Genomic DNA, 16,825 nt, shown 5'->3' on the forward strand with positions numbered 1-16,825 from the left:
GCGAAGCACAGACACCATGAGAAAACGCTAAAATCTTCTGGTAAGTGCTTCATATATGGCAAGTTATTACGTCATACGAATAAAGTTTTACTGAGGTTTCTCCTACGTGACTCATTACATGAAGCATTCTTTACTGGGTACCAGGAGGGTAATATCATCGATAATCACTCGTAATCTCTTCGTGAACCGAAATAAACAACCAATGACAGTCGAAACCAATCGAATATGTATTAGTAGAGACGACAATAGCGCCATCACCATGTGCTTTCCACGACAACTCCCGACAACTGCAAGAAAACTGATTACGACGATTTGCTTTCGTTGCAAAAAGTGGAGCTGTGGCCCGTTTCTCGAAAGCCCCGGAAACTTTTCGGGCGCGTAAAGCCATAGCAAAATCTCGAACATTACGATTACAGAGCTGTTTTATTCACACATTCTTAAGATGAAGAAAAGTTCCCTTCATACAAGAAGTTTCAGGCGTATACACTTCTCCGTTTTTAGAAACAGATGGACTAAAAATGGCTTTACGGGCCCGAAAGGTTTCCGGGGCTTTCGAGAAACGGACAGATTAAAGAGAGAGTAGTGATACGTGTGTGATACGAGTTGTCCTATCGGTAAGTTACCTTTTAGTTTCTTACTTTGTGATGAATCTCTTAAGACGTATTTTCTCAGTATGCCACAGCTTTCGAAGTATGTGTCAATCCGGCCGAATGAAAGGTTTCGAAAGGTGCTTCAAAGTTGAAGATCAAGGTACTTGGCGCCGGGAGAATCTCCATGCTGCAATTTTGCGACCGTATGCGAAGAGGATACAGATTAAGCTTTATGAGCCCCATTTGGGGAAAGAAAAGCCCGTTATGGGAAATGTTGAGCCCCTTTTGGGGATAACAAAGCCCGCTGAGGGATTAAATAAGCCCTGTCAGGGAAATGTAAACGGCAGAAAATCTTTCACCGCTGAAGGATTTAATGTGAAAATACCTTTAATTAGCCTAACATATACGAAAGCTGTGGCGATTTCCTCCCGACAAAGTCTTGTTAAATATCACCCAAGGGTCGTTTTTACTGAATCTTTCCATGCGATGGTTAGCACTGATGAGGTGTGCTCGCCACAATTTCAACAAGTTCTCCCATTTACAGTCCTTGAAAGTACCACAGTTAATGGAGAAATAATTGGAGTAAATCAAGTTGCCTCCTATCTGTCGTGCTGCAAGTGCAATAAAAAGGTTAATCCCTGTCCTGAACATGCTTTTATAGAATGTGCCAAGTGCCATTTCAAGCAAAAGCAGACAGCTTCTAAAGCACACTGGTTTGCTCAAGTGTTATTTCAAGACACAAATGATGACAAAATAGATCTTACTTTATTTGAAGATGCTATTCACCAAATTGCTAAGCTTACTAATGATACTATCGAAGTAAAAGGTCTTACTCAAGCAGACATAGAATCTACACTGTTTGCTTCGCCACCCATCTGTGTAACTTATAATCGACAAAGCAAAGTAGTTGAAAATGTAAGTCAGTAGACTGCCATCTTATTATTGATATTAGTTCCTCATTTTGTTGTTGGTACTTCACAAGTTGGATGAAAGCTACTAAAATTTACACAAACTGTTCGTAAATCTGATATATTACATGTACATTGTAGAATGACAAGACAAGAATGACAACAGAATGTCAGTCAGTAAACAGCCATGTTATTATAGTAATTAATTCCTCTTTTTACTGTTGTTGTTAATTCACAAGTTGGATGAAAGCTATTCGTTAGAGTTACAAAAACTGTTATTTACAAGTAGACTGGCAAAGCAAGAATGACGTCACAATGAATCTTACTTTAAGATTCACCTAGTTGCCTTGAAATAAAGTTGTGTTCAATTCATTTCATCGTTGCCACTGTGATGTTAAAAATAACAAATTCATAATAGTTAGCACTACCTCCAGAAAAAATGTTTGCAATAATTTCAACCACACCCCAAAGCAGACCAACCTCTACTCCTCCTTACTTTTCAATATCACCTTCAACACGTTTGTTAGTTCAGGCCATTTTTCTTTGCTACACTGTTGGAGCTTCACATTATACCCCAGCCTCCACTCCTGTACTCTATGGCAGATAAATCCTAATTGCATTCACGAAGTCTAACGCAATCCTATATAATCATATACACATTACTCTATTACCCTGCACTAGACACATGTACGCAATGCGGACCTATTTTTTAAAAGGGAAAGGAAAGGGATAGTTTGAGATGGACCGGGGGCCGGTTCGACATGGCCGACAGTAAATGACCAAAAAAGCATATTCAAGGGAAAATGACAGAGGTGAATTCAAGACAACTGAGGTCGAGTTAACGACATTCACTGATTCATCCGCTCATAAACGTTAATCAATTTATTTATGTTGCCAAGCTAGTCTGATCTGCTCCTGCCTTCAGCGGGGCAAGTTCTGTTATAAAGCAGACGCTGGAATGTCGTTTTGGTTTCTCTTTTGTTACCGGCTGTACGACTTGGACGAAAATTCAGTTCTCTCCCAAATTCTCTGTCGGCGTCTAAATGTAATATGTTCATGGTGCTAATTTGTTTGAGATTTGTGACTTTTTTATCGTCACGTGATTGAGTCATAACGACAGTAGAATGATTACCATAGAAACAAAGACTGGTACCACTTACTGTGTTTGAGCATATTTTAGTCGCGACTGTCACGGTGTTCGGGAGAGAAAAGAGGAGCTGGTTTTCACGATACGCTAGGCTTTGGTAACACAGCTCTGGCTACATGGTGGATAAAAGTGTATGTCAGGTTTAAAATTATTTGAGGTTTCACAAAAGAACGAAAAATAAAGGAATAGTACTACATAAGTTCACATTCTAATCTACTGGACCGTGGAGCTAATATCTTCTTTACTACCTATACCTTAATATTCCATGAGAGTTTAAATTAATTCTTTCTCCGCATTTACTATGAATAAGTACTCCGTTCACCATGATCAAAGTCTACTTGTCAGGAAGGAAACGCAGGTATTTCTCATCGTGAGCCTTGACTGTTTTCGTTTCATCGATCAAACATAAGTTATTGCACGACTTATGCATGCTATCAGGTTGATACCCTGACGAGGCTGAACAATGATTTCAGTGGCTGTTTCACTGAAATCCATTTCACTATAGATCAGTCTTGTGAAATTTGTGCGAAGTTTGTCTCCTTCACTTCATGACTAAGCAATTTTCTCCTAGGACCAATTTTTGAATATGTATATGTTAGGGATTATTTAGAGTCTGTTATGGAGAGAAATGTGACAGGAAGAAACAGTGAGCAGTGAGAGAGCGCGCTCCCTCGGTTCACAACTGACACTTTTGGGCAATCTCAATTTTAATACAAAGTTGTATGTTATTGTAATAATAATTGTCATAATTTGCACGTGTGACATTTACCTACGTCACGTAATGGGATCAATTTTCGCTGGTTCAATTTGCTCATAAAAGAAGACTTAGTCAAAGTTACTCCTCAAAGACTAATGTCAACTTAACAAGGGGTAATGCTAATAAAATATAACATAGCGTTAACTGAGATGCTTAACTAAAGCGTTGATTTTATCGAAAATGTTGTCTTTCATGTACCTTAGATAAGGATTCACTGGATATACTTGACATGTTATTTGTCAGATAAGTCAAACACGTTATTATTTAATACTGACAATTCATATTTATTATCGATTTATGGTAATTTCCCAGTTAGGTGTAACAGTATACGACTGTCTCAATTGTGACTGTTCATCTGCTCATTTGTTCATCATCAATATGGACCCAGAATGAGTATTGTTTTGATTGCCTCTGAGTGACTGACTCAATGAACTGGGCTGTTTTCCAGTTGCAGCAAGGTACATGCGCGTTTTTTACAACAACAAAAACGAGCGAAAAAAAAATGACTGAGTTCCTCGGTTTGCCTTTACTAGCTACCCGGCTCCCTGCTTTCAAAAATGTATTTGTTAAGACAATCTGAATGCGTGACACGTAAACATCAACTTTTGATAATGACCTCTTGGTATCTTGTTTCCTGCATAAATGATATCCCTTGGTTCGTTCACATGATCACAGTGGCATATTCTTATTATGCATACATGTGAACATTTTTCAGTTAGCAGTTGCTTCGGTATGCACCTTATAGTTTTCCTGTGTTTGTGCGTGCTTTTAATGGAGATGGTTTAGTTTGAAAGCTTCAGGTCTGCTTTAAAATTGGAAAACAACCACGTAAAGACGGTTTTAGAGCTTTCGGGAACTTTAGACTTTAATATCACTAGAGACATCCTGCGATCGCGGTAAGTCCACGCTCATTGTATTCAACAAAGTGTGTAATTGTTGTGTAGCATAGCATGTACGCAATTTCTCTTCCAGGAGGCAATCTCAGTACTCTGAGGTAAAGCAAGTCAATTTTCTTACTTGAATTCCAGCCCTGCTTGAGAAAAACCTGACATTAAATTTTTGATCGAGCATCTCGAAAAGCACCGAGTAAAGTAAGTTCCTTTACAGCGTTTTTGGTGTGCGGCGTTTCATCTTGATCGAATGAATCGTACAGCATGCACAAGAATTGTTGAACGGATTGTAAATGGAAACATTGGGATATTTTAGACATCAAATCTATTTGCCGTGAATCACGAGATTCATAAGTGAGCCATGCGTAAAACTTTGAGTATGTCGCTTCCTGTTAATTTACTTCCTTGGTTAGTAGTTTGTCAATATTTGGACTCTTTTAAGGGAAACGAAGCGGATCGTTTAAGATGGATCGGAGGCCAGTTCGAGATGGCCGATAGTAAATGACAGAAAAAGAGCATTAAGGGGGAAATGATAGGAAGGAATTCCAGACAACCGAGTTCGAGTTAACGACGTTTAAAATATATCATCCGCTCATAAAGTTCTCATCAGTACCTGCCTTCAGCGTGCCAAGTTCTGTTATAAAGCTTACACTGGAATGTCGTTTTGGTTTCTCTTTTATTACCGGTTGTACAACGTAAACGCAAATTCAGTTCTCTGTCAAAATTCTTTGTCGGTGTCTAAATTTAATATGTGGTGCCATTTGTTTTGAGATTTGTGACTTTATATCATCACGTGATTGAGTCATAATAACAGTAGAATGATTACCATAGAAACAACCAAAGACTGCCACTTACTGTGTGTGAGCATATTTTAGTCGCGATTGTCATAGTGTTGGAGAGAAAAGAAGAGCTGTTTTTCACAATACGCTAAGCTTTGGCAACACAGCTTTGGCTACATGGTGGATAGAAGTATATGACGGATTTAGTTTGATTTATTTCAGGTTTCAAGATACAAAAGAACGAAAAATAAAGGAATAATACTACATAAGTTGACAGTCTTATCTACTGGACCCTGAAGCTAATAGTTTCTTTAGTACTTATGCCGTAATATCTTATGAAAGTTTAAATCAATTCTTTCTCCGCATTTACTGAGAATCAGTACTCCGCTCACCGTGATCAAAGTCTACTCGTCAGGAAGGAAACGCAGGTATTTCTCATTACTCGGAGCGACTCACCGCGAGCCTTGACTGTTTTCGTTTCATCGATCAAACATAAGTTGGACGCATGGATACTATCAGCTTGATACCCTGACGGGGCTGAACAATTATTTCAGTGGTTGTTTCACTGAAATCCATTTCACTATAGATCAGTCTTGTGAAATTTCAGTGAAGTTTGTCTCCTTCACTTGACTGAGCACTTTTCTCCTAGTACCAGTGTTTGATTGTGTATGTGTTAGGGACTGCTTAGAGTCTGTTATGGAGAGAAATGTGACAGAAAGAAACAGTGCGCAGTGAGTGAGCGCGCTCCCTCGGTTCACAACTGACATTTTTGGGCCATCTCAATTTAATAACGAGTTGTATGTTATTGTAATAATAATTGTCAAGATTTGCATGTACGTGTGACATTTAACTACGGATCAATTTTCGCTGGCTCAATTTGCGTATAAAAGAAGACTTAGTTAAAGTTACTCCTCCAAGACTATGTCAACTTTACAAACCGTAATACTAATAAAATTTACCATAACGTGAACTGAGATGGTTAATTAAAGCGTTGATTTTATCGAAAATGTTGTCTTTCATGTAGTTAAGATAAGGATTCACTGGCCACTTAACATGTTATTTGTCGGATAAGTCAAACACGTTGTTATTTAATTCTGACAATTCATATTTATTATCGATTTATGGCAATTTCCCAGTTAGGTGTAACAGTATACGACTGTCTCAATTGTGACTGTTCACCTGCTCCGTTTGTTCATCATCAATATGGACCCAGAATGTGTATTGTTTTGATTTTGACTGACTCAATGAACTGGGCTGTTTTCCAGTCGCAGCAAGGTACATGCACGTATTTTACAACAACAAAAACGAGGAAAAAAATGACTTGAGGCAAGTTCCTCGGTTTGCCTTTTACTAGCTACACGGCTCCCTGCTTCCGGCTCCCTGCTTTGTAAAGACAATCTAAATGCGTGACACATAAACATCACATTTTGATAGTGACCTCTTGGTATCTTGTCTCCTGCACTGAATGATATCCCTTGGTTCGATCACATGATCACAGTGGCATATTTTATTATGCATACATGTGAACATTTCTCAGTTAGCAGTTGCTTCGGTGTGCACCTTATAGTCTTCCTGTGTTTGTCCGTGCTTTTAATGAAGATGGCTTAGTTTGAAGGCTTCAGGTACCTTAAAATTGGAAGAACAACCACGTAAAGACGGTGTTTTTTTCGGGAACTTTAGACTTTAATATCACTTGAAACATCCTGCGATTGCGGTAAGTCCACGCTCATTGTATTAAACAAAGTATCTCTTCCAGGAGGCAATCTCCTCAGTACTCTGAGGTAAAGCAAGTTAATTTTCTTACTTGAATTCGAGCAGTGCTTGAGAAAAACCTGACACTAAATTTTTGATCGAGCATCTCGAAAAGCACCGAGTGAAGTACGTTCCTTTACAGCGTGTTTGGACGTCTGCGGCGTCTCATCTTGATCGAATGAATCGTGCATCATGCACAAGAATTGTTGAACGGATTGTAAATAGAAACATTGGGATATTTTAGACATCAATCTATTTGCCGTGAATCACGAAATTTATACCCGAGCCATGCGTAAAACTTTGAGTACGTCGCTTCCTGTTTACTTCCTTGTTTCAGAAGTAGTTAGTCAATATTTGAACTCTCAGCAAAAGGAAATGGATAGTTTTGAGATGGATAGAGGGCCGGTTCGAGATGGCCGAAAGTGAATGACCAAAAAAGCATATTCAATAGGAAATGACAGAAGTGAACTCAAGACAACGGAGTTCGAGTTAACGACATTCAAAGCATGTCTCATCCGCTCATAAACGTTCATCAATTTATGTATGTTGCCAAGCTAGTCTGCCGGATCTGTTCCTGCCTTCAGCGGGTCAAGTTCTGCTATAAAGCAGACGCTGGAATGTCGTTTTGGTTTCTCTTTTATTAATTACCGGCTGTACAACTTGGACCAAGATTCAGTTCTCTCCGAAATTCTCTGTCGGCGTCTAAATTTAATATGTGCTAATTTGTTTGATATTTGTGACTTTTTATCGTCACGTGATTGAGTCATAATAACAATAGAATGATTACCATAGAAACAACCAAAGACTACCACTTACTGCGTTTTAGCATATTTTAGTCGCGACTGTCACAGTGTTGGAGAGAAAAGAGGAGCTGGTTTTCAAAATACGCTAAGCTTTGGCAACACAGCTTTGGCTACATGGTGGATAGAAGTGTATGACGGGTTTAGTTTTATTTATTTGAGGTTTCAAAATACAAAAGAACGAAAAATAATGGAATAATACTACATAAGTTGACAGTCTTATCTACTGGACCCTGGAGCTAATATTTTCTCCAGTACATATGTCTTAATATCTTATTAAAATTTAAATTAATTCTTTCTCCGCATTTACTGAGAATCAGTACTCCGTTCACCATGATCAAAGTCTACTTGCCAGGTCTTCTGATTACTCGTAGCGTCTCACCCTGCGCCTTGACTTTCGCTTAGTTATCGACGAAACATTAGTCGCGGAACTTATGCGTACTATTAGCTTGATGTCCTGACGATCTTCGGGGCTGAACAATGAGTGGCTCAAAGAGGCTGATAATATTTGACCATGCATATGTATCGAACGATATTGCATTTCACACATGGTCTAACATCTTTCAGGGCCGTTTCAAGCAACGTTCTTGTAACGTGGAAACATTTACAAAATACGTAGTCGTTCCGGCAGTAAATTTTTGCAATGGAAACTGAAACCAGCTTTGTGATGAAAGTGCCGTGCTTATAACTGAAGTCGATTTCTTAGCTTTACTTGCTGACTCTCAGTCGATGTTATTGCTGTTTACAAAGTCGGGCTAATTAAATGTGATTTAATAGATAAAAATGCAAAACAAATAAAAAAACAATAATGATAATTTGCTCTCTGTTTGATATATCGAATTGGGCTATTTATCATCATAATATTTACGGAAAGTTTATACATGTAAACGACATGGCTGAATGTCTGTTTACAGCTGTTAGATTTACGTCCAAATTTGAAGATTTCTACTTCAGTGGTGAATTAACATCTTTCGTATAATCATCAACTGCGGAATATTACCTTGTAATATTACTGAAATGGTCTTTGCTTCGTTATCAATGATGTTTTTCCTTTGCATCTTTTCAGTAACTATGGGAACCAAAAGAAAAGGAGGTGCCTGTAACCTAATCTCCACTTCTGAAGAGGACGAAGGTAGTGTTGGAGGAAAAAGGCCTTTCCGGAAAACGTTTCGAGTATATTCAAGTGAATTCGTAACATCATCGAATAGAGATGAAAGGAAGAAGGCCGCTGTAAAGATTACATTAAATGTGAACACAACTGAAGGAGAGATAAGGGAAACTCTCATTAGAGAATTACCACAGTTGAGAAGCAAGCGGTAAGAATAGCCTTTCCTACAGATTATGTTATTACACAGGGGTATATACAGTGTACATGTTTTTAATATTAGTAACTATTTACAATTTTCGGATCCGCTTCTTCTGATAATACTTGAAACCGGCGGTCAGTAATGCTATTCACCGATAATTCCTCATTATACTGGAGCTAGAGTTCTATAGAGATAGGCTGCTCATTATGTAGGCGTTCCACTGGAAGTTTTACGTTTTATGATATTCCAGTTAACATGTGATGTTTTCTCTTGATATCTTTGTCCATTCTAGGTTTGCGTTTTTCACAAAGGATGAAGCAGGAAAGAGGTACTTCTGTCCTTGTTCACTTCAGTGTGAAGGAAAAGACCACTCGGCGGAATGGAATGGAAAGAACATTCTACGAGCAGCAAAATCAAACAGAGCTGTATACGTCTTAATTGAGGTATGAGCTAATGCGTTTGTAAACTACTTACACTATTTAAAAATATTATTCCCTGAGAAAAGTGTCATGACTGCTGCAGCGTACAGTCATTACTATAAATATCTATAGTGCTGACGTCGAAAAAAGCCTTTGTTTAACGGGATGCGTAGACTTTTAACAAACTCTGCAACTGCAACGGTATTTAGTTTGTCCTGTCACTGTAGGCGTAAATTCAATAGAGGACATTTGTGTTTCTTATTGAATCTGTATGTAATCGCCACTTTTGGCTCACTTGTTATTGTTCTTGTTTTATTTTTGCCATTTATAAATGTGACAACAACACATCAATGTATATTAGGCAAGGACGCCCAGGGAAGCCAATGAGGCTTATGTTCAGGTCTACCTAAAATACCTAAGTCTGAAAAGAGTCTTAACTTGGATCTTTAAGGCAGTAATGGACTGCTTAAGATGGTTTGAATGGATTAGTTTGTACAAAATCACTTCTGTTTTCTTTTTTCTTTCTTTTAAGAGTACCACTATGGAAGAAACCAGATCAGGAGGAGTTCAAAATGACACATCAACGAACCCAGTACTCAGTGGTCCACAATTTCACGGTTCGGTCGGGCAATACTCAAGTGAGGAAAAATTATTTTGCTTATCAAGAAAAGTTCTTTCTAATTAAATTTATGGGTTCGATGGACGTGACTTAGATAAGCAGAAACGATGTAAATTTAACAAAATATAAACTCCGCATTCAGCGACCCTATCTCAGAGTAAAAGATCATAATTCAAACTCAATATCAGCCCTGGAGGTTTAAAAATAGGATCTAATCCAGCACATTCCTGCAAAATCGCAAGGAATAGCACCTCATACTTCAACATATTCCGTGTTTTGTAGTCGAAAATGCAATTAAGAAACTTTTTTAGCTCTGCGACCGCGCTCGACAGGGGCAGAGTTACTACAGCCCACAAAATAGAGATTGAGACTTCAGTAGATGATAACTTGCATAATTTTATGCTTAAAACTTATTTGCATTACTGATGAATTTATTGTCATCTGTTTTCTAGGTAACACACAGAACCAGAAAGAAGTGAGAGTTGTTGTTAAAAACTATCAGAGTGTAAGTACTGACAATTTTGATCACTCTGTTCGTTTTTTCACTGCTTTGATTTAGCCAGCCAAATCTCATTTGTATAACTCGCACTTACTAGGTGAGTTGTCCCGACTTGTCTTTAAATGGTTTGGAACACCAGGAAAACACTTCAGTACAACCGCTTTCAGCTAACCACGGAAACGACCCCAATCAATGGCCAACAGAGGTAACCCAGCTATCACAAGAACAGACAGTTCCAGAAACTGAATATGAAAAAGTGAAAGGTGGTGGTGGAGTAACAGAGGCGAAAGACGGGGAAGGAGAAAGACAAATCGACATGGGTGACGAGGAAATGCAAACAGACATGGTATGTATGGCTGAGACAGATACTCCAGAAATTTTAAGAGTGTGTCCACGAGAAAACCAGGCAAAACCAGGCAAAACCAGGCAGGAGGTGATACAGCTCAAATCAACGATTTTATGGTTGGCCATTCGTTTCAAAATCACGACAGGGTATACGCGGGTTTTTCTATTGCGTATACTTGTTTACATACGTTACGTATGGGCTTTAAGCTCATATATACGACCGTTTAGATCGCGTATATACGCATTTTTAAAGGGCCACACATTTGCGTAAATTCAAGCGCGAGGATATGCGAAATAAATGCCCAAATATACGCGTCCTACAAGGACCCATATATACGCGTGCTAAAATGCGCGTATATGCGGGTCTCGTAAATTACGTTATATATGCCAGCACGAAATGTGTCTTTTTAAGAGAATGGCTGTTCGTGTATGATAGCAATGAAAATTACTTTAACTAAAAATCGTCAATATGGCGGCAGTGGCGAAATGGCTTGTCTTGCTCTATCTGCTATTTAATGTTTGTTACTGCAGCTCCCCCAGTGACTGAACTTCTACAAACAGTTATGCGTGTTTTGAATGAGTGTTCAAGATTTTATCCCCACGCTAATCGTAACATGGCAGAGAACTTGATCGTTCGTCGTGAAGTTGCTGTGGATTCTGTTCACCGTTTAGGACAGAATGCTCAGAGAACTCTGCCTCTCGAATTGCCAGTGAGACAAATTCAATACTTACTACATAGATGGGAAATGTTTGCAGTTTAGTTTTGAACTTGAGTAATCTCAAACTACGCAAAGCATAAGCAGTGGAAAACAGTTTTATGAGAAAAATTTATATTTGGGTTAGCTTTTAATCCTGGGTCAGCGTTAACCGGCTTTCGAACAACCCGGCCCTGATGATTCGAGAAATAAGTCTGACGTGGGTTTTCAAATTCTGGTATCGGTATTATGCTGGGTCATTTGCCAAGTAGAAACATCTATGTTCAGCGTCAGCATATAAGGGAAAGGTTTTTTCAAACTGACTCAGCAGGGTCTGATTTGAGGTGGTTCAATACCATCACAAGGCGTCAGGGGACCTAATTCTCTCTGGCACATTGATGGACTACACTGCCAGTTGGAGGTTTGTGATACATGGTGGTTTTGACAGGGCTTTAGACTTTAAGTTGTGCAACAAAAAATTCTGCTGCTACTAGGCTCGCTCTGTTCTTAGCTGCTGTGCAAAGTTATAGATTGCCCTCTAGAGTGTGTTCAGATGAAGGGGATGCAAATTTAGAGGTAAGAAGAGCTATGCTATGGCACAGGGGATTTAATAGGGGAAGCAAAATTGCTGGGTTGTCTATACACAACCAGTGAATTGAACGTCTCTGGAGAGAAGTCTTTATTGAAGTTGGTCAGTTCTACTACACTCTGTTCTACCAGATGGAAGAAAATGACATCCTGGAATCGATCAGCATAATCGATCTGTTCTGTTTGTATTACATATTTCTTTCCAGAATTAACAACCAGTTAAACCTCCTAGTTGAGGCATGGAATAACCATGCTGTACGCACAACCAATATGGGTGAACGCAGTGATTTCACAAGATGTATGTAATACTGGAAATACTAGCTGTCAAGGACACATTTGATGATAACACCCAACCAGATGAACTATCTTGTGAAGACCCAATAGGACTTACACTAAAATCACATTTTGTTTCCTAAAACTCCCTTTGAGGTATTGATATATCATGGGCTAGACGACCCAGTCTTCCCTTAGAAGCTGATGCAGTTGGCAAAGCCCTAGTGGGAGTACACTGAGGTGCATGAAACTGCTCTTAATGCAAACATTTCCCATCTAAGTAGTAAATATTGCATTTGTCTCACCAGCGATTCTAGAGGCCGTATCCTCTCAGCATTCGCCTTGGTGCCTCTGTCCAATGAATCAACTAACGGATTAGCCTGCGTAGCTTGGCGGTTTAGCAATTTTTTAAGCAATTTGAGCGCGAGCGCACATAGCGACAAAGCCGCGAAAACGAGCAGGAACTCCCCAGGCTCCTCGTGGCTACGCAGCATTTGGCGCTCGTTATCGCGGCCTCGCCGCTTTCTTAGCGTTCAAATTGCTTAAAAACCGCCGAGCTACGCAGGCCAGTAAACGATGTACGGAGTAATCCACAGCAACTTCACGACGATTAGAGTTAGGATAAAATCTTGAACAGTCATTCAAAACACGCATAACTGTTTCTAGAAGTTCATTCACTGGAGAGCTGCAGTAACAAACATTAAATAGCAGATAGAGCAAGACAAGCTAGGCATTTTACCACTGCCGCCATATTGACGATTCCTAGTTAAAGTAATTTTCATTGCTATCATACACGAACAGCCATTCTCTTAAAAAGACACATTTCGTGCTGGCATATATAACGTAATTTACGAGACCCGCATATACGCGCATTTTAGCACGCGTATATATGGGTCCTTGTAGGACGCGTATATTTGGGCATTTATTTCGCATATCCTCGCGCTTGAATTTACGCAAATGTGTGGCCCTTTAAAAATGCGTATATACGCGATCTAAACGGTCGTATATGTGAGCTTAAAGCCCATACGTAACGTATGTAAACAAGTATACGCAAAAGAAAAACCCGCTATACCCTGTCGTAATTTTGAAACGAATGGCCGACCATACGACTTCGCTCAAACTTGGCAAAAATGTTGGGTTTGGTGAGTGAGTAATTGTGGCAAAAAAAGTGGGTCAAAATAATTTATTCCCTTCAAGTTAAGGAGACCCCCTGCAAAAATGGCCATTTGACACTGATTTATGCATACTTAATAAGCCATCTTTGGTTTAGTATTTCTACAAAAAGAAAAGCCATGGGAAAATGAAATTCACTGGATCATGTTTTACAACTATCAGTCTACAAGCACAGATGTTCATTTTAACTAGGTGATTTGGTTTCTCTCCGTGCCTTCATCTTGAGGTTACTGTAGACCTTCAGGGGTGCTTTCCGGAAAATGCTTTCTTTACGCGCTGCATTAAAGAAAACCACGGTAAACTATATATCATTATAAAGCTGATAAGCTGTAGAATCCGAAAATAACAATAGATTTTGTTGGAACATTCGCGTCGGAAAGCAAGGTTATGTGTTTATTTTAACTGATTTTAAGACGGTAGTGTTGTGATGTTTTATTCCTGACATCAATCTGTGTCACCAATTATTTTGAGACTGAGAAAAGAGGAATTTTTTAACCAATTATTCTCATAAACATTTTGCTTATTGGCTTTGTTAAATTCGAGACCAAGCAATGGTTTCTTACCTTGTAGTAATTTCAAGATCAATTTTGTGTTTGGTTTAGTTTGGCTCGACTGCCGAATGAAATCTACACTGTTCGAGTATTTTTTCTGAGTCATTTTCTAAAAAAAAAAGGCGTTTTCTTTCTTCCTGCTTATTGTACCTGTTCACGCCCTAGAAAAGACTGTTTTGTACCTTATCTTTCGCCCAGTGACGTAAAATATTATCTTAATTCTGAAAACGTTTGGCCATTTTAAAAAACAGAGGGAAAATGTTTGCTATTTTGACGTTATCTGTGCGTCTGCCCTCTAATCGATCACGAGTAAGAACCAATCAAACTGCGAGAATAATTTGACCTATTTTACAATGTTTTGTATTGCGTTGTAATTATAATGTATTGCATTGTTTTGGATTACGTATTGCAGCGCATTGTATTGTATGGCACCGTGCCGTGTATCTCAAACAAACACACCTAACGACTGCGTTTTCCTCATGCTCATTGGGCAGGTGAAAGGGGTACCTTTCTCTTTGGAAGGTATATGAAACTTTCTGAGATATCCCCGGTCCTCGGGAACTGTAGTTTACTCTACGGAATTAAACCCAGTTGTCCTGTGCTGTTCCCTTACGTTGCTCATGTTTACTATACCACACTGTACCTGTACTGCCTTTATATTGTATTGTACTAGATCAGAACAATTTATTGCACTTTGATCAAACAAACGCCGCCCATTGATTAATACTTTGGGATTAGTCATTGGACAGAATTTACCGACGTTCGCATCCTGAGGTAAATTAAATACAAAACTTTCCAAAACAAACGAGGCAAGGTGAGGAAGGAACAAATATATGAAACACTAGCATAAGTCATTTATCGACACAAATAATATCATATTGTTACCTTTTTGTTTTCCTTTAGTGGAAAAACGACGTAGCGTCTACAAGTGAAAACGTTTTTCCGGAAAGGTACTTTGATAGTGGCTTTGATACATTGTCATCAGGTTTGTTGTATTTTTTTTATTTCATTGATATATATCAACATTGTATGATTAACGTTTTATTCTTACATCACAACTTTTCAGTCCAGTAAAACTGTTATATGGGATAATAGAAAGATACACCCTATTCAATGGTTTGACAGATAATACGGGTACATAATTTCGAAACTTTAAATCGCCGGGAAAAAATACACAGAAACGTAAACCTAGAAAGCAAAAACATTTTATAATACCAATATTTGGAAGCTTAAATCCTCGTATTAGCACTTACTAGGAAATATTACCTTTGAAATTACAAGCAAATTCATGTTTCCACCTTGGTACATATAAATCTTATTTATGTCATTTTTAGGTGATTTTTATTTAGGAGGGCTCCACTGAAAACCGCCTTTGGCGAGTTGGATTCCCTCACTAAATATTATTATTATTATTATTATTATTATTATTATTATTATAAAGGGGGTGGGGGTGGTTGGACCCCTTTAGGTTTTCATTTTGATAAGATATATCAAGTAATGTATTTTTGTTCCTCAACTTGCTTTAGACGTCGGGGGACTCAGATTTTTCATTTGTCCTACGCTCGTGACATAGTGGACATTTCGTCTTCATCTATCTTTAGAGAGTTTAAGCATGGCGTTTACAGCCAACGGCAAAAATGAAGACTTAATTGAGTTTTCAGTGCAAGAAGACAATAGCTTTAATAAGACTTACTGACAATTTAATTTTCAATATTTCGCACCGTAAATACCGAACGCTTGTGTAGTACATAATTTATTCGAGACTCACATTAGTTTACTTACTTTTCGTTCAAAATAATGAATGCAACCATGGAGACACCAATTCAAAACGTTCAACAACTTTTGTTTTACTTTTTTTTTCTTTCTTTCAGAAAGTAACGCACTAGTTCCAGTGGACCCTGCAAATTGTTTAGAGGATGAGGTATTCTGTTCTCTGAGTATTGAAAACTAGTTGCTTCATTGCATTGTCAGATAGTAGCGGATCTCCTGCGCGCCGAAGGCGAGAGAGCGGAACCCCATACCTTAGAAAATCTGGTAACACATCGATTTCAAAAATTTGGGTTGTCACGTGACTTTCCACAAACGTCTGTACGTACGAAGACAAGCAATAGACTGCAAGGCTGATACTAAACATTCAACCGCATGGCCAGTACCATGCTTAAAAAACGCAGCGTATAGGATCTGAAAAGACCTACGGTTTCTCATTTCTGTATTCTCGGACCGTAGGTCTTTTCAGATCCTATACGCTGCGTTTTTTAAGCATGGTACTGGCCATGCGGTTGAATGTTTAAATGTTTAGGCTGGCCTTGTCTAGCCACATTTATTCTTTTGCTTTTCGAGACACTAATCTTGACACTTGGTCTCCTTGCGCCCCGAAACACGTGATGTGGCAACGCTGGTTTCGGGGCGCAAGTGAGTTCAAAGTACGGAACTTGATATAGTGAACGGGTCATTTTGCAATTTATGTGCGTTGGCTGTTGGGCTGGCGTTATATATCTTCGCTACACAGTGCTGACGAGTCCCAAGAAGCGCGAAACAGCTGTCCACTGTTGCGATCCTACTTTATCGGTTCTTGTCATGTTGGTGTCTCGAAACGTTTTTCACGTAGTATCAGCCTTGCAGTCTATTGCTTGTCTTCATACATTTTTTGGCTGATCAGATCTCTTGTAGATCCTACGTTGGCAGCGTTTATCGTACGCGGTCCCTTGCAGTTTCTGGTTTCTCATTTCTGTA

General features: G+C 38.8%; 1 protein-coding gene across 3 annotated transcripts in view; it reads left to right on the forward strand.

The window, feature by feature from the left end:
* LOC145496460 (uncharacterized) overlaps positions 1-16,825 on the forward strand; it is a 76,325-nt gene that overhangs the window by 2,352 nt on the left and 57,148 nt on the right. Inside the window, exons 1-8 of one of the 3 annotated variants that reach the window (XM_081476124.1) lie at positions 3,015-4,298; positions 8,690-8,939; positions 9,223-9,373; positions 9,882-9,987; positions 10,421-10,473; positions 10,565-10,813; positions 14,996-15,077; positions 15,964-16,013. In XM_081476124.1, the coding sequence (XP_081332250.1) occupies positions 8,695-8,939; positions 9,223-9,373; positions 9,882-9,987; positions 10,421-10,473; positions 10,565-10,813; positions 14,996-15,077; positions 15,964-16,013 (936 nt within the window). In that variant the 5' untranslated portion in view covers positions 3,015-4,298; positions 8,690-8,694. The other 2 variants (XM_081476125.1, XM_081476126.1) reach the window with 2 other exon arrangements.

Source organism: Orbicella franksi, chromosome 9 (genome assembly GCF_964199315.1).
Source record: "Orbicella franksi chromosome 9, jaOrbFran1.1, whole genome shotgun sequence".
NCBI classification, from domain to species: domain Eukaryota; kingdom Metazoa; phylum Cnidaria; class Anthozoa; order Scleractinia; family Merulinidae; genus Orbicella; species Orbicella franksi.